Source organism: Helicoverpa armigera, chromosome 15 (genome assembly GCF_030705265.1).
Source record: "Helicoverpa armigera isolate CAAS_96S chromosome 15, ASM3070526v1, whole genome shotgun sequence".
NCBI classification, from domain to species: domain Eukaryota; kingdom Metazoa; phylum Arthropoda; class Insecta; order Lepidoptera; family Noctuidae; genus Helicoverpa; species Helicoverpa armigera.
The window spans coordinates 1196040-1219906 of record NC_087134.1 but is presented as its reverse complement, the minus strand read 5'-3'; the positions used below and the strand labels follow the sequence as shown (position 1 = coordinate 1219906).

The 23867-nt window shown below is 37.3% G+C and overlaps 2 protein-coding genes across 3 annotated transcripts; one reads left to right on the top strand and one right to left on the bottom strand.

The window, feature by feature from the left end:
- Positions 1–240: 240 nt before the first annotated feature.
- On the bottom strand, positions 241–20285 carry LOC110381292 (translation elongation factor 2). Its single transcript, XM_021341591.3, has 16 exons — positions 20229–20285; positions 12268–12348; positions 11714–11928; positions 10894–11087; positions 10093–10290; positions 7937–8072; positions 5120–5342; positions 4443–4589; positions 4054–4215; positions 3721–3885; positions 3327–3518; positions 2647–2826; positions 2058–2347; positions 1791–1893; positions 857–1114; positions 241–542 (listed from the first exon to the last, which is right to left on the bottom strand). The coding sequence occupies exons 2-16, from the start codon at positions 12268–12270 to the stop codon at positions 474–476; spliced, it is 2535 nt and encodes an 844-aa protein (XP_021197266.1). The 5' UTR covers positions 12271–12348; positions 20229–20285; the 3' UTR covers positions 241–473.
- LOC135117841 (uncharacterized) lies at positions 12345–19592 on the top strand. 2 transcript variants are annotated; one of them, XM_064038158.1, is made up of 6 exons: positions 12345–13000; positions 15432–15638; positions 15877–15993; positions 16654–16770; positions 16992–17084; positions 17198–19592. In XM_064038158.1, exons 1-6 carry the CDS (start codon positions 12961–12963, stop codon positions 17452–17454), a joined length of 831 nt encoding a protein of 276 aa, XP_063894228.1. In that variant the 5' UTR covers positions 12345–12960; the 3' UTR covers positions 17455–19592. The 2 variants fall into 2 exon arrangements, 1 of the variants encoding a protein (XP_063894228.1); XR_010277205.1 differs by lacking the exons at positions 12345–13000; positions 17198–19592 and adding an exon at positions 14975–15356 and having other exon boundaries at positions 16654–17084.
- Positions 20286–23867: the final 3582 nt, after the last annotated feature.

The following is a 23867-nucleotide window of genomic DNA, read 5'->3' as shown; positions in this document are numbered from 1 at the left end:
ATTACAAACAACGCGGGTAAAATCGCAGGCAAAGCTAGCTCAGTTTATTTATACGAATAATCACTCTAGAATTTATCTCAATGAACAAAAAACTAACTTACCATTACTAAAGTGACTGTTTCAGCCAAATAAAAACACTAGGGTTGTTTACAATAGAAAAATTATAATTTAAAAATTAATTACAGTACAAGTAATGAATCATGGTTCCCGACATCATAGCGATTCATATCAAACAGACTGTGATATTTTCAATAGTTTATTTAGTATCTCATGGTGACAGCAACACGGTGCCACCCAGTAACAAACGGTCCGACCAGCGTCGTGCTTAACACTTAACTTAATTGAGGCGATACATTCCGTTTATGTTAAAAATTAAAATTATTCATAATGTTAGAACGTAAAGTTGTATAGTGCGTGAGGCGCTCTCAATAATGTTACATATATTACAGTATGGATTGCATTAGCTACGACGTTTACAATTTGTCCAAGTATTGACTTAAGTCAGGCAGACCCTCCTTAAGTCCTTTCCTTTTCCTTGTCTCCTGCAAAGATAGAAAGACACCCGTTAGACTTTGGTTTTCATACTTAGTACATAAATAAAATATTGAAACTAAAATGTATCTCCCGCGCCGTAGCATGCAGTCCCAGGACATAAGGATAGAGGTCCTATGCAGCGTTTAGACGCGGGTTATGTTTAGTCTGCTTCGTTAGCACGCCGCAGCCGTCAGCGCGAAGCGGCCGACCAGCGACCGACTCGCTACGGCGCGGCACGGGGTGCCGGAAGGTATATTACAAAGTTCAGGCTTTTTTTAACAATGACAGATGAGGCCTGTGAGTGAACATGTTGATAACGAACCTGCACGACAACGTAGGGCTTGGAGCCGGGCTCGCACGGGTCTCCGGGCAGGATCTGCCAGTGGTCGAACACGCACTGCGGGAAGGCCTGTCCGCCGGTGTTGGAGCGCAGGTCGGCGGTGAAGCCGAAGGACTCGTTGACGGGCAGGTACGCCTTCACCACGAACATGGGCGTACCGGCGACTTGCGACTCCTCGAACACGTGACCACGCCGTCTGTTCAGCACACCGTAGATACCTCCCACGGCCACTTCAGGGCACTGTCATCAGGCAACACAAGAGTTTTGTTAATATTGAGTCCTCGTAAACATAACTGAATAAGTTTATAAATATCAAAACATTATTTATTGGTGTAAAGTTACTGAACAATTTCCTGGTACACATATAAATATGGAATACTAAGCTTTGACTCCTATTTGGTCTATTTTAATTAACATGCCATAACATTCTATCTAGAATGCAGATGCTTAAGGAAAGCATTTTCGGAGCCACATGGATATTTTTTTTTTATTGTCGAATTTGTGGATATTCCAATATAGTAGGGTTGTTATAATTTTGTTTGGAGTGTTAGTTCCCCTATTCAGGCAAGGTGTATGTCGGGTGACGATGCCAAAACAAAGAACTGTTGATCTGCCACGTCTCGGAAAGGCGGAACTATCGTTGCATGCTAGCCCGCTCAGGAAAAACGTGGGGTCATGCTGGGAACATTCACAGCTGATAATGTGCTAGATAGCTTGTTGCTATCACATTTATATAGACATAATAACACAATAAATAATCACGTTACATTGTAGCCTCCCAATGCAGTTTTGTATTAATAAATGTTTAATTAAATCTAATCGCAATATGCGTGCTCATTACTAAACTTAGCAATACAAAACTGTTTGAGACAGCTTACAATCACACTACAAGTCCATGCTGACAAGCGTGACGTACCTGAATCTCGCAGAGGTAGACAGGCTCCATGAGACGCGGCTGAGCGGTCAGCAGACACGCGTACAGACATCTCCTGGTCGTTGGAATGATTTGACCGCCACCCCTGTACGAAACAACAACGTTAGCAAAGAGTCTTTCAACTGCCTCAAGGAAAAAAAATAAGAAATACGATAAAATATCTTGTTTTTCGTGGTTCTGTTAACTGACGAAAAATTGTTCGAGATAAATAAACACAAATGATCCCTTACTTAGAGCTGAAAGTATTACCTGTGGATAGCATCAGTATGTAGCGTGACATCGTAGATGTTGAAGCGCACTCCACGCAGGTTCTCCTCCGCCATGACTCCCTCCTTGGCGGCCCACTGGAAGCCAGCGACCACGGAGTCCTTGATCTCGTTGAGGTACTGCACTCCCTTGGAGCAGTCCACCATGATGTTGGGGCCGGTGCCCTCGGGACCGAAGCACCAGATCTTACGGGCTTCAGTCACGTCGTATTCGTACTTGTCGGTCAAGTAACGGGCACGGGTCTTGAAGTCATCACGAGGGTTCACCTTACCCTGTACAACGAAATAACAATGTTTTAGTGTAACTTACCACGAGAAACCGATAACTGTCGAATATAAGGTTAGTAAGAATGTTTATCCCGCGCCGTTGCATACAGTCCCGGGACATAAGGATAGCGGTCCTGTGCAGCGTTTAGACGCGGGTTATGTATGCTCTGCTTCGTTAGCACGCCGCAGCCGTCAGCGCGAAGCGGCCGACTAGCGACCGACTCGCTACGGCGCGGCACGGGGTGCCGGAAGGTATATTTAATCAAGAAATATCATTTTAAAGTAGGTAGAAAAGTATTGCTTACATCGTCGATGTCCTCAGGAAGTCCCTCAGGCATGGGCTGGGCCTTCATGAAGAGACGGTTGTGCTTGTTGGGCGACTTGGACAGACACATCTGGTCTGACTCCTCGCTGACAGTCTCACGGTACGACACCACGGGGTCGGATTTCTTGATTGGAATGCAAGCGTGGTCCTCCTCCAAGTCCTGTTAATACAAATATGTATGTGATGAATAGGAGATCTTACAGGCTAATTTCCAGGAAATTTTTCAAATCACAATTAATTGATATGTTTAATGTTTTCAGGCAAAAACATCGATTTTGAAACTAACCAACTTACCAACACATATATTTATTGACTAGTTTTTATGCTATTGCGGCAAAAGTTCTTACGAACACAAGAAACCGCCTTTAGTATAAAAAAAATGTCTCATACATTTATGGGGTCGCAGGCTATGGAAACTAACAACCAATTCCGGTACGAATTATAATGTAAGTCCACTTTGACACCCAGATGCTTATCGTAAGTAACTGGCAACACTTGGGACTGGTCTACTGGTTCAAAAATTTTAAAAACTTCTGTTTTGAAAAGAGTGTCTTCTCCATAAGACCCACTCCTTGGAACTATACTCCTAGCTGTTGACAATTCGTAAGCACCTGTAATAAGTCTACATGAAATAAAACCCTTTGATTTGGGGTGACATACCTTAAGACAGATCTCAAGATGGAGCTCTCCGGCGCCGGCGACGATGTGCTCGCCAGACTCCTCGTTGATGCACTGCACCATAGGGTCTGACTTGGCCAGACGCTTCAGACCCTCGACCAGCTTGGGCAGGTCGGCGGGGTTCTTGGGCTCGACGGCTACACGCACGACGGGCGACACACTGAATTTCATGACCTGGTGAAGATATTGTGTGGTTTAGTTAATATTCTTGAAAATTCAACTTTTTCTCTCAAATCTTGACTTGCTTCTTGACATTACTATATACTTTCGCGATGTTTTACGTGCTTTCTCTACTAAAATCGTATAGTTATTTATTTTAGACGTAAAATTCTTGAATTAAAAATTTAGTCTAGGAAAAAAGTAGTGGCTAGTTTACCTTCATGTTGTGTGCGTTCTTGAAGGTGGTGATGGTTCCGGTCTTGACGAGGAACTGGTCAACTCCGACCAGACCACAGATGTTACCGCAGGGGACATCCTCGATGGCCTCCACGTAACGACCCATCATGAGGATGGTACGCTGGATGGTCTTCTCGTACAGATCCTACACAAACAGATAACAATTAATATGACGTTTTTCAATATTATAAAAGTTAAAAAAACATATAACCCTAGTTTTATTGACTTCACCTGCTGTTTCATCACAACTATCATGATTAAGCAAAACCTAAAAATCATCAACATTTACTTCTAGACTGCATAAGCTTCATACCTCTTTCTTGCCGGGCTGGAAGTTGGGTCCCATGATGCGGGCCTTCTGTCCGGTGACGACCTTGCCGGAGAACACACGGCCGAAAGCGTAGAAACGACCCTTGTCAGAGGTCGGCACCATCTTGCTCACGTACATCATCAGGGGTGCTTCGGGGTCACAGCTCTGTAGGGCAAATAAAGACATTTATGAAAAATAATTTTGTTAAGGAGAGTGAATATAACCTAACTTTGTTAGTTTCTGAAAAAATTAAAACTTCGCTGCAGTCTTAAATAGATGGACATAATGCAGCATTTTTAACAGACTTTAAAAAAAAGGAGGGGGTTTCTCTATTTATGTTACAAAAAAAAATACAGTTGTACTACTGGCAAAATTTATACAAGTGAACTGACCTTGATACCGAGAGCGGCCTCATCGTCATGGGGTCCCTCGTACAACATCTCCATACGGTACTTCTGGGCCACCACGGGGGACGGCAGGTGGATGGCAATCATCTGAAGCAGAGCTTCACCGGCGGGCAGCCAGCTACGCATCACCACCTGAACAATACAAAATAATTAGTTACCTACATATTTATAACAAATAATAAAAAAAGTTAATTAAGTTTTTAGAGTAGAATATCTCATACATTTATGGGGTCGCGGGCTATGGAAACTCACAACCAATTCCGGTATGAATTATACTGTAAGTCCACTTTGACACCCAGATGCTTATCGTAAGTAACTGGCAACACTTGGGACTGAAACTTCTTCAGAAACAAAATAGAACTCAAAATTCAATCTAAGTCTACCTAATTAAATTTTATTCTGATAAACAAATCTATTATTTTAGTAGAAACATCCTACTAATATCACAAATGTGAAAGTTTGTGTGGAATGTATGTTTGTTCTTTCACGTAAAAACGGCTGGATTGATTCATGTATGTAGATAGGTGATACCCTAGGCCCTAGATTATCACATAAGCTACTTTTTATTAACACACCAAACAGACGAAGCCGTGGGCGGAAGCTAGTTATTTTAATAACAATAATATTGCAATCCATGACAATTAATCATGTGAAATTCTTACCTTGAGCAGGGCTTTGCCGTCCTTGTCAGCATCCTCGTGCTTGATGGTGACTCCGATCTTGGTGAGGAGACCGTCGATCTCCTCCTTCTTGAAGTTCATGATGGCGTCGAACACCTTGTAGATGGGGTCCAACACGTACATGCAGAACGAACGCTTGTTGTCATTGTCCTTCTGTTTAGCCCACTTCTTGGTCTTGGCGTTGAAGAAGTTCTCTCCCCAAAGCCTAGTCAATGACAAATAATGTTCTTAGAATCAAGAGGCAATAAGCTTAGAGCATATGATAACCCCTTTAGGAATATGTTTACTTCAAAAACCCTACCTATGAATTTGTTCTGAAATAAACTACATGTAATTTAAAACTACCCTGCAATAGAAGTCACAAACAGGTTTGCTACTTTTAAATCCCATTTTTTACAAGTCCCCACGCCGAATTCGCTCCGTATACAATTAAATGTATCTCAACAACTGTTGTAAATAGCCAACAGTGACAATTCACCATTCCAAGTTGAGAAATAATATTCGTCCCGGTCTGCCGCTGGTGTATAGCATGAAACACTTTACCCAGTATCAATGGGACGAATATCCACCTAAAAGTACGATATCTTCTAGTAAAACCTGAGAACCTTCTCCTTTTTGGGAAGTGGAACATATCAATCAAAAACTACGAAAGAAATACCCAAGCCATATCCAAACATTCTTAATGTTCTTGAATAAATTGGCGTACGAACATAAGTTTATGTTTCGAATAACTACAAAAAAGTTTCATCAAGCTAATAGCATGGTCCGAGCCTTGGGAAGCTACGTTTGACGGCCATCGGTAGGTACAATTATCTTTACACGGCAATGTAAACTGAGTTCTAAATCAACGGCATAAGGTTCGACGGGCATAGCCTTGTTTAGTCCGTGGCGGCGAGGTCGCGGGTGCACGAATCAATGCGCGACACGTCATTACTTGCATCTGCAATGCTGCATTGGAGCTTCGCCGTAGAAAGTTCGAGAAAGCACAAATATGTAATTTGGAAAGCTATTAAGAAAATAACGTGTGTTCAAAGAATTGCGTAGGTATCTTATTCGAAGGGATCTCAACGTTCGTAAGCTATTTTCGGATATAGGGTAAATACGCCAAATGTCGGCCTCCCCCCAAACTTCGGCCGTCTGTACATTTTCAGCTTGCATTCATTCAAAAGGTAATTAAGTGTCAGTTTTGCTCCTCGAATTGCAACCTTGGTTTATACTCTATACGTACAAATCGTTACTATCCGATTCTGTCACTTACTCTTCTCATACTGAGCGTCAGTAGCGATTGCGCCGTTCAAACATCAAATTCGCGTGTAAAGTAGCTTACTCGAAGTGAAAACTCACATTTTGGGGATTGATATTAGAACGATAAAACATTTATTTATTTTTGTTTTAAGCTTTATTATCACTAATGGGTTATTTTTACTATATTTTAAGATAGTTTTTTCAGCGTTTTGCGTATATTTTTCAAGGAAAAATAGGAGGCTGCCATTAGGACAACAGTTTTGACTTAAAACCGGATTCTCGGCCGTGGCCGACTTAAAGTAAATGCAGTCTATTTTATAAATTCCTATTGTACTAATTCCGTTGGCTTAACAAGAGAATTTGCAAAGCTTATAGGCAAATAGATCTATTTTACGTTTAATAGCCAAATAACGGCCGGGGTGATATTAGTCGAATCTCGAAAAATAAGGTACAAGAAATAGGGGCCGACATTAGAAATATCGACCACGATCGTAATGTCGACCAGCTTCGAACTCGAGCGCCACTATACAGGCTGATGAAAAAATACTTTTATATTTTTTTTTCATTTTCTCAAAATGAAATTATTTATTTATTATATTGTAAAGAAGTTAAGTTTAAATGTATTGTAGGCATGTTTATGGTAGCTTTATGGTTTGGGACTTGCTATATATTAAACCGATCTTATAAGCTTAAAAATATAAATGGTTGGTCGAGAATACGACTTTTTTTGTTTAGGGGAAACAAAAAAATATTTTACTACTAAACAATTACAAATGTATACTTAGTATTTTATTAATTGGCATATAGATTTATTTTGGCAGAATTCATCTGCCAAAATAAATCATGTTACTAATATTTGTCACTGCCTTAATTTGAAACACCCTATACTCGGCCGACATTTGGAAAAAACGCGACCGACCTTGGGCCGTGAATGGCCGACTTTAGGGTTTTTCTGTTCTCGACGCATCTAAGCCTTATTACTTTTTTCTTTTCGTAGAAATATCAATCTTATGCCTTTAAACATGAAATAGATTAATCAAACTATCCAAAACCGCATCAGAAACTATCTTTCGTTGGAAACTGATGGTGCTATAGCGAACCGCAGTCAGAAAATCGCTAAGGGGGCCGACATTTGGCATATTTACCCTAACTCATCATTTGTACACGAGCAACCACGTGTGCAAACATAACCTGAAAATGTTTACCGATTTTATCTTGCTGAACAAACTGTTACGACATTTGAAACTTATTTTTACATGATAAGCAAACTATTTACATCTGATAATATATGAAATTAAACATTTGTTTTACGGACACATTTCATTCCTAGCTACACCTTGTTACGAAAAAACTGGCTGGCTGGTCAGGAAAGAACTGAGCAAAAAGAAACACTACAACTAACATTTCCACTTTTTACATCCTAAATCTTAAAATACGATACCTATTGAGCAAAAATTGCTTCCTTGAAAAAGAAATGGCATTTCAATGTATATAGTAACCTTGAAGACAAATAAAATACAATTATGGTAAAAAAAGTTCAAAGATCCCACATACCTGTTCATAAGCTTGACAAGGTCGATCTTGAACTTGTCGGCGTACATTTCAGCGAACTGCTTGAGGGTGAAGGCCCAGCCGTGGAGACCGGAACCGAAACCCACGGAACCCTTGCTGGGGTCCACGCGAACCTCACCTGGTTAAACGGAACGAACATTGGATATTTTGCCGAAATATAACGTGAAGAATTGTGTGTGACAGTGATATGTTTTTGAAGTGAAAGAATAGGAAATTGATCGAAACATTTTGTAAAGTCGGGCAATGTTTTTGCGTTCCCTGTAGATTTCATGAGTCACTTTTATGATTTTTGTGCCATAAATGAAGTATATGAGAAATAACAAATATGAGTGCCTCCGGTGTTTCAAAGACGTCAATAATTCTGTGTAAATAATGTTTATTTATCTTATTCAGCCGTAACACGTCGGAAGATTGCGTAAATTGTAATGTCTCCCAACAACCGTTGTAAAAAGCCAACAGTGACAATTCACCAATCCAAGTTGAGAAATAATATCCGTCCCGGTCTGCCGCTGGTGTATAGCATAAAACACTTTACCCAGTATCAATGGGACGGTACTTAGATCCCTAGCATTCTAAAGCCCAAAATCACCGACAACATAAACGTTAGTTTTCTTAAATCAACTGTTTTCTATGAATTTTTCGTTGAATTTTAGGAAAAACAGACGTTAATATTGTTAGTGAACTTCGGAATTCTGTAGAACATGACTTTTATTCGTAAAACCTAACTATATTCTTTGTGCATTACAATCCTCGTTACATCGTAATATTGAACCGCTACGAGCTGTAGAACTACTATCATTACTCGCGAGGTTGTAGAGTTAAAAAACGTATTGGACTACAAATGGAAGTGCAATATTTTTTTTATTGCTTTCGGTTTTTATAAACGAAATGAGGGCGGAGAGGAGTTTATTTCCTAGGTGAATAAAAAGCTTATCATTTTCTGACTGACTGACTGAATCTAAGTTTTTATCCGGTAATCAAAATACAAATAACGAAAAAAGGGATTAAAACATCTCTGAGATAAACTAATTCAATAAAAATGTCAAATGTTTCCTATTCTTTGCCAAGATATTTCTGAAATAACGAAGTGTTTACGTATAAACTCGAAAGGCCGGATTGGATGTGAGAATTACACAATATTATTGAATGGGAACACAAAGAGTCGACCTTGGAGCGATTATCAATGCGGATCGCGCGATTTACACGTTACAAACACGTTGGCATCGTGATAACATGACGATTACATTTTTGTATTCAAACTTTACTTTTATCGTTCATAGTTTCGCATTTCAGTTCTCTAGACTTTTAAGATATAGGCAATTTTTAAAAGACCCAATGGACGCAGACTCGCAACACCAAAAAGCATCCGTTAATAAAAGACCACGGCAAGCAAGGGTGCCTAAACAATACAGCTTTATTTTCTTGAATATTGGAATTACATTACAGAATAACAGTGAAATGTTGTTGCAAAAGTTTATATTCACATACATTTTCAAAGGTTAACATAAAGCAGCACTAATGATTGAAAAGTTTCCAGCAAATTCAACATGACGTCACTAGCCTAAGGGAACAAAGCGTGGGCAGGTGGTGGGCGAGCTGCGTCACGTTTCACCCCCACTCACGAGTAGGGACAGACGTCACGTGGCCGACGCGGAGGGCACGTGTTATTTATGAAGGGAACTTTAAAGTTTTAGTAAAAGGAATATGCAGTTTCTAGGCAACAAGGAGTCAGACGCTTTAAGTTTTGAAATAAAGTTTGTGCAGTTAATTAAACCTAGTTTTGTAAACTGGCTAAGTTATGGCAATTGCCTGCCCTAATATTTAAGCTTCCCTAGTAATTTCTACAGCCAATATAAAAAGAGAATAAAACATAATTTTATTAGAAAGTACAACCACTTCAAAGTTTTAAACCTGAAGTGAAAGGATAATGCATTCCATTATCCATTCACTTTTAGTCTAATGTCATGTCAGTCTTTTTTGAGTAAAAAGTTCATATGTAATGGAATACTTTAGTAACAGATTTGTGTTAATAAGTATATACTAACAATGTTTTAATAATATAATATGTTTGTTAGTCTTTAAGGTATATGTCTATGAGCCTGAAAATAAAAATATTTGATGATTTATCTACTACTCACCCATGGGACCGCCATCGTCATTGTAGGTGGCGATGATGACGTTGACGTTTTCAACGATACGCTGGAAGGTCTGGTAGAGCTCCTCAGCCTCCAACTGCAGCTCGAGTAGAGCGCGGTCCATCTTGTTCATGAACAGAATAGGCTTGATGCGCTCGGCAATAGCCTGACGCAGTACAGTCTCGGTTTGTACGCACACACCTAGGGAAATTAAGTTTCAATAACATTGTGGCCATTTTAAATAGGTCTGTAGTTCATTTGGAACCCAATTTACATTGCTTGGGAACTTAGCAATATTTTCAGAAAAAATTGCACAATTTTCCAAGAAATCTGAAATAGCAAAGAGTATGTGCTACTTTCTTTGTCTTGAATATAAAGAAAATCAGAATGATTGGGCAGAATGTGATCAGATTTTGTGAAATTGTTTTCATTATCTGCCATAAGTCTTATCTGGGACTGATATGGGTAAAAGTTTAATGTCAAGCAATGACAATGTAAGTACAAACAATGTAATTATGCTGTGTGCTAATTAATAATTGGCAATTATTGAATGCAACTTTGTTCTTGCAAGGGTTTTATCTCCCTCATATCCTACAATTGAAACAGGTTATGCAATATGCCAATTGCATAAGTTTTACATTACAATAAAAAATATGAAAAATCTTTTTTAATTTACAAATGAAAGTAATGCTGTAGGCCATTATGTATACCTGTTACTTTCTTTCTGATCTAAGAGCATGCAACCAGCTGTTGGCTGTAGCTAAATTACACTATTCTTGGAAAACAATATAAAGAATAACTTACCAGAGACACAATCTACAACCACGAGGGCACCGTCAGTTACACGGAGCGCGGCAGTCACTTCCGACGAGAAGTCAACGTGTCCAGGTGAGTCGATCAGGTTAATCAAGAAACCCTTCTCTCCCTTCTCACGCTGGTCAGCGTTGGTGATGAAGACCATGTCTTTCTCTTCCAGCTCGAAGAACATGGAGATAGCACTGTGAAGATAATATCAGCATAACAAAGGTGCATAGTTGCATCTATTGTGTAATTTTTATATGTTGGGTAACTCAGATGGCCGTTCTGAAGATCTTCAGTGATATTCAGTTTCAAATGGTAAGAACAATCATCATGTAAATATTATTATGAATGTAAAATATTGTGTACCAAGTTGATCAACATTTTGCACCACTCTTAGGTCATATTGTGAAATCATGACAAAACAAAATTTTAAAGCTGTTTTTGACATGAAATGCATTACTGTGCATATTTTAGTGTTCACTTATTTCAATTCTATGTGGGTTTGTATAAACATAAGAACAGCTGACTGATGAACTGACATGTAAATACCACATGTTATCATAACAATTATGACAAAGGAATCAATGCAATTACTTTTCATGTAGCTGCAAGTAGCTAACATACTTTTTCTAAGTCAATAGACAAGCCCAACTACTTAAAGTTCAGCAAATGACATAGCTATTCGTACATAACCTCAAAATGTAAGATAGACATTCGAGACCTCTAGAATCAAGTTCAAGGGTACACAGTTGCCGACTCAGCGCCGGCATTGTCAGGCAAACAGTAAGCTGTCAATTAAACCATGTGGTGACGCTGTACTCACGTAGACTTGATGGTGATGCATCTGTCCTGCTCGTCCTTGCGCGTGTCCGTGAAGCGGGTCTCACCGGCGCGGGCTCCCGCGATGATACCGGCTTTGGAGACCAGCGAGTCCGTCAGGGTGGACTTGCCGTGGTCGACGTGGGCGATGACGGACATGTTGCGGATGTTCCGCTTCTTGTCCATCATCGAACGGATCTCGTCTACGGTGAAATTCACCTGCGCAAACCAGAAAACACCTCGTCAACATACCCAACATCACAACACAGATGGAACACTTCGTACACGCACGTTTCATTTTTAAAACTGTATCTGTTACTGCAGCTCCCGTATTGTCCTAGACTTAAGCTATCCAAGCTGAACTTTAGCGATTCTACACCGACAACGATCAATCACCGCAACACTTGGAAACGTCATCCGATCACAAAGACGACCGTCGTGAAGAATGTTAAATTTTATATCAGTTTAAACTCGAAAGCCGTAAAATATAAACGCGAAACTGTAGCACAGATACACAGGAACACTTTTCCGCACTTAATTATGAAGTTAAATACTCACCATATTGGATGGTTTTAGATTTTTCGTTCAATAAAATAAACTACCATACGCCAGCAATGGCGTACGCTTGAAAAAGGACCCCAGGGGCTGGTCACTGCCGTACTTGACTAGATTTCGGTAAAAAATTTAGAAAAGCGCCATCTGCAATCCTCTTCCTAAAGTATTTAATATCTTCAAGTGATAATAGATGGCTCTTTAATCAAAAATTAACTTCCATAAAATATCACTAAAATTATTGAAATCTAAAAATTATTTTATATATTAGTATTACGTAGGAAATCTATCAATTATTTTTATTAAATCTGTACACTATTTTATATACATAAATTATTTTTCTATAATTATTTTTTTGGTTGGCAATAAACCGTGCCAACTGCCAATGCTGAAGTTAGAATTTGAATTTTAATGGCGAGTACAGTACATACAATTTGTGTGTTAAGTTTTCGTCCATTTAAGTGTTTTCTGCTGTTGACTTGCGTTGATTTGAGTTTTACTCATCCGCTGTGTTTTCGGTGAATTAGTGAGTGAGTTGAGCTGTGCTCCTCTGTTTCATTGTTTCACATAACTTGCGAAAAGACGCCATTAGTGTTTAGTATTATTTGCGATAAAGACGCCTTTTTTGTGATATTTGTGAAATAGACACTGTTATTGTGTTATTAGCGATTAGAGACGCTTGTTTGAGTGCATATAATCATGCCGAGGCGGTGCGAATTGGGATGTTCACACAACCCGGGTAAGTGCTTTCTTTATCAAGTTCATAGTACCTAGGGCCCGATTCTGTTAATAGTATCATTAAGTTATTAATATCAAAATTGAATAGAAATTAAATCGCAATATCAGTTTTAACCATTTCGGGCATTCTGCTACTAATATTTATAAGACCAATCGTATTCCAACGACATTCGATTGGTTGCTATTGGTCTGCCGTTTTGGTTTATAGGTACATATTACCATATTATTCTTAGTCTATATTGCCATATTGCCTCAAAGTCGTGGTGGCCTAGTGGGTAAAGAGCCAACCTCACAAGTATGAGGGCGTGGGTTCGATTCCAGGTCAGGCAAGTACCCATGCAACTTTTCTAAGTTTGTATGTACTTTCTAAGTATATCTTAGAAACCAATGACTGTGTTTCGGATGGCACGTTAAACTGTAGGTCCCGGCTATCATTTAACATCCTTGGCAGTCGTTACGGGTAGTCAGAAGCCAGTAAGTCTGACACCAGTCTAACCAAGGGGTATCGGGTTGCCCGGGTAGCTGGGTTGAGGAGGTCAGATAGGCAGTCGCTCCTTGTACAGCACTGGTACTCAGCTGAATCCGGGAATTATTCCCAATAGTCCCCTCTAGCGCTGTCCTCGGGGTGACAGCCGGAATTGTCTTCCCAGTTATCACCGGGTGACAATTTGTGCCGACTGTTCCCTTTGAAAACTGACTAGAGGGGACAAATGGGAAGTCTATTTCTCAGTTGTCACCGGGGGGGTGACATTTGCTACGGTTCCTTCTTCCTTCCTAAGAAAAAAAAATGTAATTACCATAGATTTCAGGTTTTTTATTTATTATGTTACATAGAATCACATAAAAAAATATATATATTATTATTTTAACTAACACAATGTCAACAGGCTTACAAAATCGATTTTTTATAGTAGTTAATACTACTATAAAAACAAAACAACATTATGTTTCCTATAATAGGCACAATCACAGATAACTTTAATTAATACTAATCACAGATAATCACTAATGGTTAAGTTAAAAGTGCTTATTAGTCGCATGCTTATTTGTAACACAGTTTGTAATCTTGTTAAATTAAATAAAATTAAGAAAACGATTGGTGTTAATAGAAATTAATAATATGTGATGTACCTATTAAAGGAAACACAATGTTGTTTGTTATAAGAAATAAAACCTGAAATCTATGATAATTACATTTTTTTCTTTGGAAGATTCTATGTAGCATAATAAATAAAAACCTGAAATCTATGGTAATTACATTTTTTTTCTTTGGAAGGAAGAAGGAACCGTAGCAAATGTCACCCCGTGACCTGATTTGTCCCCTCTAGTCAGTTTTCAAAGGGAACAGTCGGCACAATTGTCACCCGTGATAACTGGAAGACAATTCCCAGGACAGCTAGAGGGACTATTACTACATAGTATAAAACAAAGTCGCTTTTTCTGTCATGTGTCATGTTGTATGTCCCTATGAACGCTCAAATCTTTAAAACTACGCAACGGATTTTGATGCGGTTTTTTAATAGATAGAGTAACTCATGAGAAGGTTTTATGTATAATAACATCTATTAAATAATGGAGAAATACTGTTACCCGTGCGAAGCCGGGGCGGGTCGCTAGTTGGGAATAATTCGAATCGGTTAGACTGGAAGCCGACCCCAACATAGTTGGGAAAAGGCTCGGAGGATGATGATATTGCCATATTGCAATCGTAAATCGTTTGCAGACAATATGATTCATTATTGAATCACAGAAAAGGATAAACACGTTTATTTAAAAGAAAAATAGTGGAATGCCACATACGCTTCAATCGTAATTGAGTCGTGATTGGATCTCAGTCGGATGTGAATCGCATGTCGCTAAAGTAAAATTAGCAGGGCAGGATTCTGCGCAATTTTTCTTTGAAATAAACGTTTTATCCTTTCTGTCATTCAATAATGAATCATTTTGTCTGCAAATGATTTACGATAATATGGCAATATAGACTAAGAATATTATGGTAATATAGACCAAAATGGCAGACCAATCGCAAACCAATCGAATGTCGTTGGAATACGATTGGTCTTATATTAGTAACAGAATGCCCGATATGGTTAAAAAAGCTGTTGCGATGCAATTTCTATTCAATTTTGACATTATTAACTTAACAGAATCGGGCCCCAGAATCGTGCTCCTGAAAGCTCCTAGTCATCCGGATAAACTTGTCATCACGGGAGATACCAACTCAGTCAATTATAAGGTTGGGCGTTTAGAGAAACACAGTTCCTTACGAGTAACCATTTATTACTGAATCCCATATGAAATGATACATGATTTAATAAGATAGACATACATAGATAGACACGCGCACACATACATAGGTAATAGGTATTCATTCATACATACACTATACAATATCAGCATACAAACTTCATATTTTTGTAATTTATTTTCAGGTGTGACACAACATCAATTTCCACACCCAGAAAAGAATCCTGAGTTATTCAAAGCCTGGGTTAATATAGTTGGTGGAAAACTGGAGACTGCAGATGATATCAAATTTTACAGAAAGCGAGTCATCTGTGACATACATTTTGCAGACAAGTTTAAGAATCGCAACAACCGTTTAAATAACATAGCTGTTCCTACTCTCCATCTTCAGGGTAAGATTTAGATCTTTATTCTTGAACTAGATCGCAATGCCACCTACTGAGTTAAAATTGCCATTAAGAAAACAAAATTCTTAATTATTCACAATTAAACTGAACTGAAATCTTTTAGGCCACCTGTTTGCAGTATATTAATATTTAATTGGATATAAAATGCAGTTCATTCACCCCTTAACCAACTCGGTGAAGGTTGTTGTTTAGTGGGATCTTAGACTTGTTTTACTATTTCCAGGTGCTCCATCACAAGATGCTCATATGCCTCCTGCAACTCCACATATACCAACTGAACTTCCTATGCCTGAACATAATATATGGAATCTGCCTTCTACATCAAAGCAAATAGTCACTGGTACGTAAATGCTTGGCTACCTACATTCTCAAATTATGTTTAACTAGCTGCCATAATTAAATACTGCATTTTTTTTATAATAATAATCCCCCCCCCCATGGGGCCACCTTGACGTGATGGGGGAAGGCATGAACGCTTAAAGAAGTCAGTAAGAACTAGACGACCCTGTGCCAATTGGTAAACATGAGGTACCATCAGAAAATATAGTCATAACACCTCGGCTAACCCTTTCCAACTAACGGTCCCAACTTCCCAACTAACCTTCCCTTTCCCTTTACCTTCTCTTCAGTGTCTGATAAAATATATATCTTATTACTTTAAAATATGTACTCTGCAGTCACCTTCTCTCTTTCACCTCTTAACTTTTCTTTTTCTTAAGTTTTAAAACATTGCTCCTAATATAATTTAATGCGACTACGAAATAGAGTAATAATACCCCAGGCGGGTACCGGAGCTAATCGCGATGGAGAATCCCGCCCCCTTTGTATTCTGGGTGGGGCGACGCTTTTAAATTTCATTTTTTCATAGATACCTTTAAGGCCACCTGTTTGCAGTATAGTAATATTTAATTGGATATAAAATACTGTTCATTCACCCCTTAACCAACTCGGTGAAGGTTGTTGTTTAGTGGGATCTTAGACTTGTTTTTACTATTTCCAGGTGCTCCATCACAAGATGCTCATATGCCTCCTGCAACTCCACATATACCAACTGAACTTCCTATGCCTGAACATAATATATGGGATCTGCCTTCTACATCAAAGCAAATAATCACTGGTATGTAAACGCTTGGCTACCTACATTCTCAAATTATGTTTAACTAGCTACCATAATTAATTACTGCATTAAGTAATATGTAACTGTTGTGTAGTCATTACAAACACACTTCAACTTGATTTATTGTAATGACAATTTAGGTTAATAATCCTCATGTAACTCACACTAGTAATTTTGATGTTTACAATGACAATGGTGAATTATTATTATTTTATTTTCAGCTGCACCTCCCAATGCGTGTGTTATAGCAGCAGAACATAATTATTGCAGTAAACATGGTATACAACAAAGACGGAAACTTAAAGGAGACAAAAGTAAGTGCCAATGTAGTTTATACCATAAGATATCCAAAAAAAATGTTTATACATAGGCTACTTTTTATCTGGGTGTGGAAAGTAGTAAAGTAAAAGTTTTTTTTTTTTTGCAGAAAAACTGAAATCAACTTCATCGCTGGAGAATGAATTAAAGATTTCAAGATTCCAAATGAAGAATTTAAAAACCGAAATTATTCGGTTACGTAAACGGAGTAGTAGTTTGAAAGAAAGATTAGCCAGCGTTGATAAAATTAGCAATACAAATTGTTTAAAAAAAATAACGAGAAATATGACAACTGCAGCAAAAATATTCACAAACATGCAGTACACCCAAACTCACAAGAGAGCTCGTGGGGGAGGTTTACTTTAAAGGAAAAAGTTTTGTCTCTCTCCATGTACAAAAAGAGTCCCAAGAGTTATACTCTTTTATATAAATACTTTACATTGCCCTCTATAAAATCATTAAAAAGGCTTCTTGCGAAAATTGAAATAGAGTCGGGGCTAAATAAGTTTTTATTCATAAAAATGAGAAAGACTGTGAAGGAATTAAGTCCAGAAGATCGCCTCTGCTGTCTTATTTTGACGAGATGTCAATATCGCCGCAGATCCATTACGACGGATCTAAGGATAAATTAAAGGGATTCGCTTGGCGTAGTAAAAAAATTGCTGACCATGTTTTAGTTTACATGGTCAAAGGATTAAAGAAAAAATTTAAACAGCCTGTTGCATACTTTTTTACAAATTCTGTTAACAAAGCAGAATTAAAAGCCTTGACTATAAAAGTCATTAAATATGTTCAGGGTACAGGGCTTAATATTTTGTGCACAGTGTGCGACCAAAGCACAGTAAATGTCAGTGTAGTGAATGAAATTATTGAAGATAGTAGAATAAAATTCATAAAAGAAAATAAGGAATGGAGACATGATGTAATGGAAGTAGGGAAATCTAAAATTATCCCATTATTTGATGTCCCTCATTTATTGAAAGGGGTAAGAAACAATTTACTTACGAAGGACTTAAAATATTTCGACTTCGAAGAAAAGGTTGAAAAGACGATAAAATGGGAATATTACCAGAAAATTTATGAAGCGGACAAATTACATGGTGAATTAAAAATATGTCAGAAACTAACTGATGAACATATTTATGTGGAGAAAATAAAAAAAATGAAGGTCAAACACGCAACCCAAATTTTTAGCCGCAGTGTTGCTACAGCTGCAGAACATTTATCTGCTAGGGGCGATTTATCTAATGAGTGCCGCCAAGTAATTACATTTACCAAAATGATGGACAATTTATTTGATTCCTTAAATTCAAGCTCATTTAATATGATACATGGAAAAATGTATAAATGTGGTGTTAGAAACAATTCTCCTCATCATGAATTATGGGAAAATGCCAAAAAGGTATTAAAATCAATAAAATTTATTAAAGTTAAAAAAGAAAAGGAAAATAAAATAAGATTAATTGAAACGAGTTCGGTACCTTCAATAAAAAATTTTATACGTACTATTGAGGGCATGCAACAGTTGTGGAAAATATTATCCCAAAAATATTTATTTGATACAATGATGACCAGAAACTTTAACCAGGACCCACTGGAAAATTTTTGGGAACATTAGAAGTTTTGGGGTGAGGAATACGGCACCCAACACAATTAGCTTTGAAGGTGCCTATAAATCACTTCTTTTAAATAATTATAACTCACCCCATTCACTTAACGCTAACTGTGAAAATGATGACAATGATTGTCTTCAGACATTGAGTTTCTTTTTGGAAGACAAACTTTTAGAAAACACTTCTAATGTTCCCAGTAATGAGGTTCTACCATTTCAGCAAGAAGAAAATGACGAAATTGAGGTGCCTTTTATAAATTTAAATTCTGAGCCTGCTGATGCTGGTCAGGCCAATTATGTATGTGGGTGGGTGCTGGCTAAATGTTTTAAAAAAGTTGCTAAATCATGCAGGCACTGCAAAACTGAACTAACTGGCGACAGTCAATTAAAATCAAATAGTTATATAAGGGCAAAAGAATATACAAAAGGAAAACATTGTCTGTTGTATCCCAATATAGTGGCGGAAAAAGTTTTAAAGACATACAAAATATTGTAGTAGAAATTTTGAAAAAGAATGTGCCAAAACTAAATTAAAAGAAAAGATAAAAATGTTTTTAGACATATTTGTGGATTATCCTTTCACCTGCGATATCCACAAGATAGAATTAAGAAATGTTTTTGAAAACATTACAATAAATATTTTGGTATATAGTTGGTGCCGCTCAATTAATCGAATTTTATCAGGTAAAATCCAATATCGTGATGAGGATGATGAAACTAAACTTTCAGCACAAATTTATTACAATAAACATAAACATAAGTAAATATGATTTTTATTTAATTCCAGGTCGCCTACTAAGTACTTTCTAAATGTTCCTACATAACGTTGTTCTGTTGAGTTGTAGTAATCTGTGTTGTATTTCCATATTTCAATAAATAACTATTTTCTACATTCTGTGGCTATATTTTGTAAGTACGTACGTATGAACAAATTCCCTAGAATATCTATAGACGGTTATTCGTCATCTCGACACACTAAACTCACCACGAATGTGTCGAGTTGGTGAAACTCAAAATTTGTACATTTATCATGTCGTCAACTCGCCACGTCAAGATTTTAATTCGTGTCCAGTTAGTGAAACTTAGATTTTATCACTTTTATGTTTTCGCCAAGTTTGGGAATCAACTTTTCGCGTTTCAAACGTTTGCAAAATGGACGTTCAGTGGCCGATGATGTTTGTGACACAATGTATCCAGTTGGCGAAAACATAAAAGTGATAAAATCTAAGTTTCACTAACTGGACACGAATGAAAATCTTGAGTGGCGAGTTGACGACATGATAAATGTACAAATTTCGAGTTTCACCAACTCGACACTTTAATGGTGAGTTTAGTCTGTCGAGATGACGAATAACCTGTAGACAATACTGATGTATACATGTGTGTGAAATGGGATGTACGCACACATAAACAATTTGTTTCGGCAGACGATACCAGATGGCGCTTCAAAAATCGTTTGAAGGTTGCAGAAAAAAATCGAAGTGGGTTCTCTATTCCCAATCTATTTACTATACTCTATGAAGGACCCTTTCGTCCGAGGGCCGGATGTGGCAGGCAGCCGTCAAATAAAAGTGATACCATAGACAACTTATGTTGCCATTTTATATTATAGTTGAGACAGAAAATATTGTGCAAGAGGGCATTTGAAGTTGAATTTTGAATTGTGTTTGAAAGAAGTAATATAATGTGTTTACTGTTGCACAATTATGATAAAACAAAGAGTTTTAAGTCCTTAAATAACAAAATGCTCTAGTTTTTAATTAGTTATGCGATGATTTAGTTTCAATGGCTTATGGTAACATTGAACCGTAATGATACAGATAAACAATATTTTTGTTATCCTTGGTTTTCTCCGTTTTCTCTTGCGAGCACAGATTATCTGCAGATTAATGACTGGAATACAGGGTTGATCTTTGAATCAATTTGAGAAAACAATCAGTTCCACACTTTTATTAGCCACTAGGTTTGCAATAACATTTTGCAACTTTAGAAAAAAAGTATTATGTCCTGATTTAAGTAACTAACAATCATTGCGCAATCGCAGCTAAACGATATCAGAGCAAAGTAATGTATCATATCATATCATATCATTTATTGCATGTATGTAGACGTTATGATTCCTCATCCTCAATGTATGTAGCTGGTTGCAGCGACTTTCATTGTTTAATAAAAAGACTATGTCGGATATGCAGAGTCAGTCAAGGAATATTTTTATTCTAGGGAGGTGTCAATATCTTGAATGTATTCAGATGGTATTCAGTTCGTACAAGAGGCCTCGGAGGGTGAAAACTTGTTAGAAATTTAATTCGCTACTGACTAATAGATGGCGCTGCTCAGTGTATCAGTAAATGTTGCAATATTTCAACACACACACCGTACGGTGAGCAAGTAGTTTTGCTATTTACCACTAGGTGGCATTGTAACCAATATTAAGATTAATGAACAAAAAATTAAATTAGTTATGAAAAGTTTATCGTTATCTTTTGTAAAAATATTACTCTGCAATCATGTAGTGGTCAATGTATATTTTTGGTTTAATATTAATAAAATCATCAGTCTAAGAAAAATACACTTGACACAATGTAAGTTACTTACCAGAGTTCTATACCTTTTTATAAGTTTTTATTTTTGCATCGTGCCTACCTTGATAACATAACAAAGGCAGCTGTTTATTTTAGCAATTAACGTTAAAATATAGATTGATTGTATGATATGTATATAGATTTGGTGTGTAGTCTGTAATCTAGGGGCAAGGGCAATGGGGTAGGGGTTGGACGTTGCATTATTGCGAGGGTGGATAGGTATTTAGGGCTGCCAATAATATTAAAATAGATCTATGATTCCTATATTTATGCATTTTATGAAATACTGTTGTGTAGGAACATGTATAATAAATTAAAGAAAAGACAGTGCTGTGCCGAGTTGGCAAGCCAGAGAGGGCAAGAAGACGATGACTTAATTCACCTACTTTACATTATATTTTATGTACCAACTTACCAAGTAGCTGCTAAACTGTAACCACAATTTATTTTCCAATTTGTTTTACTGTTCATTTCTGCACAGCTGCTTCATTACAAATTCCTAGGGCAGTTTATTTTTTTTAAACCATGGACTAAAACGACCTAAGATTGATTCTCTACAGTAGGATCAGGTAGAAAAACATGTCGGTAGTTATCCAGCTATTAGGTAGGTAAGTACCTTTTTTTGTAAATAAAAAAGTTAAATGGTCATTTTACCATGACCTTACCTACAAACAAATTGTCTTAAAAGGTTTTTTAAATGCTTCGAAACGACCAAGTCACGTCGTTATCTCAATTTGAAACAAAACAGTTAGCTTACTTAGCATTTTTAGTTTTTTCGTTAACTTGTTGTTTACACCGGCAACCCTGTGCAGCCGGTTTGTAGGGGTGACGCCAAGGTCACCAGATTACATAAATTTGGACGAAACTCCTCCGGTGCCGTGGGTGCGTGTCCGAATAAATTACACCTTTGTTATTGCATTTTATATCGATTAAAAAGTTCACCAATCGAAGCGTTGTAACAAAGGAGGTTTAAGTTCAGTTCTATCTTTTATTTTAGGTAGGTAGGTACGTGATGAAGCTATTTTTGGACTATCTATCACCAAGTCTGTGGTACTGCAATGGATTGGTGACCAAACAAATGTATTCCTACAAGTTTTTGCTGTAGATTATGTACTTACTGGGGCAGTGCGATTTTTTTAATAGCCTATGTCTGTCACTGCTGTTAATTAGCTGAATGGATTTTTGAAAGTGAATGGTATTGGATATGAAGTAGGGTATGTCTCTACTGATAACAGGGCACAATAAATAAGTTCTTGCCTATCTTTCTAATGTTCTACCTATTTATTGTCTCTGTTTTCAGTAGAGCCTCAGTCTACAGTTACAAAAATCCGTTCAGCCATTTTACACAAACAAACAGACTTCCGATTTCTACCACATACAATTTAGAGGAAAACAAAACAAACTTATCTAATAGTTGTCCATCACCTTTACCAGTTACTCGACGTTGTAAAACCGTTACTACGCGGTGCAATTAGCTCGCCGGTAGCACAATAATAGACCAGCGATAAATATATGGCTGCTATTTCGGACCACTGAAGCTACACAGTTCACGAATAGGTACAGAGTTTCGTGATCTGATTAAGTAAATCCTTGCTTTTTGTAATCAATACTTTATATCAACCAAACTCGTTTTCCAAACTTTATATTACCAAATAACTTTACATTTCCAAAGTTAGCTACTTGACGCCTTATGTATCTACAAAGGAGCATGTAGGTGTGTTTATATTTTTTTCGACTATTGTAAAGGCAAGAGCGACCAACTTTGAACAAGCAAAGCTTTTCGTCAATATAAGATTTTCTTTCAGCGTTGTCGCACGAACTGCAATTTATAAACTGTAGTCATCCGAAACTCCGGAGTCTGCCCCTTTGCATTATTACATAAAGCAGCCCGACGTTCGTAGCTAGTAGATAAGTACCTTCCTCTGCCGGTACCCATAGGTACGCCTGGAACATTCGATTTCAATCTTAATTCCTCGATTTCCATCTTAATAATCATTTCCTCTTGACATGTACCTAAATCATCTTGGTATGACACCTATAATGGTTGCATACATTAATGAGCTTCTATTGTCTTTAGTTACTAAGTAACAATGACCTTAATTAAAGGGAATATTAGTATTTGAATCATTACCTAGAAGATAAGGAAGATAATTACAAAATTAACTTTATGATAAGTGTTGTTAATTACCATTCAATCTTTTTAATGATGCTCAATATAATACCAATTTATTGTTTTATTTCCTTAGATACTTGCAGTTGTCTTCAAGGAAAATGACATTAGGTAATTTTCATAGATTGTTCTGGAAAAAGCCTCCAGCTGATTATGACGCTGTTTTCCTGTATGTTCATCCACGTCCTGGGAAACTTCTTCCCGTACCGAGATAAAATATCCCCTATATATTACTCGGGGACGGTGTAGCTTTTCAACAGTGTAAGTAAACAAATTTTTCTCAAATCGGTTCAGTTTCGGAGCCTTTAAGGGTACAAACGAAAAAAAAACAATTTTGGTATTATAATAGTGTAGATTATTCTTGCTGAAGACCTTCACGAATACTCGAATTATTTATATTATCTAGTTTTTCTCT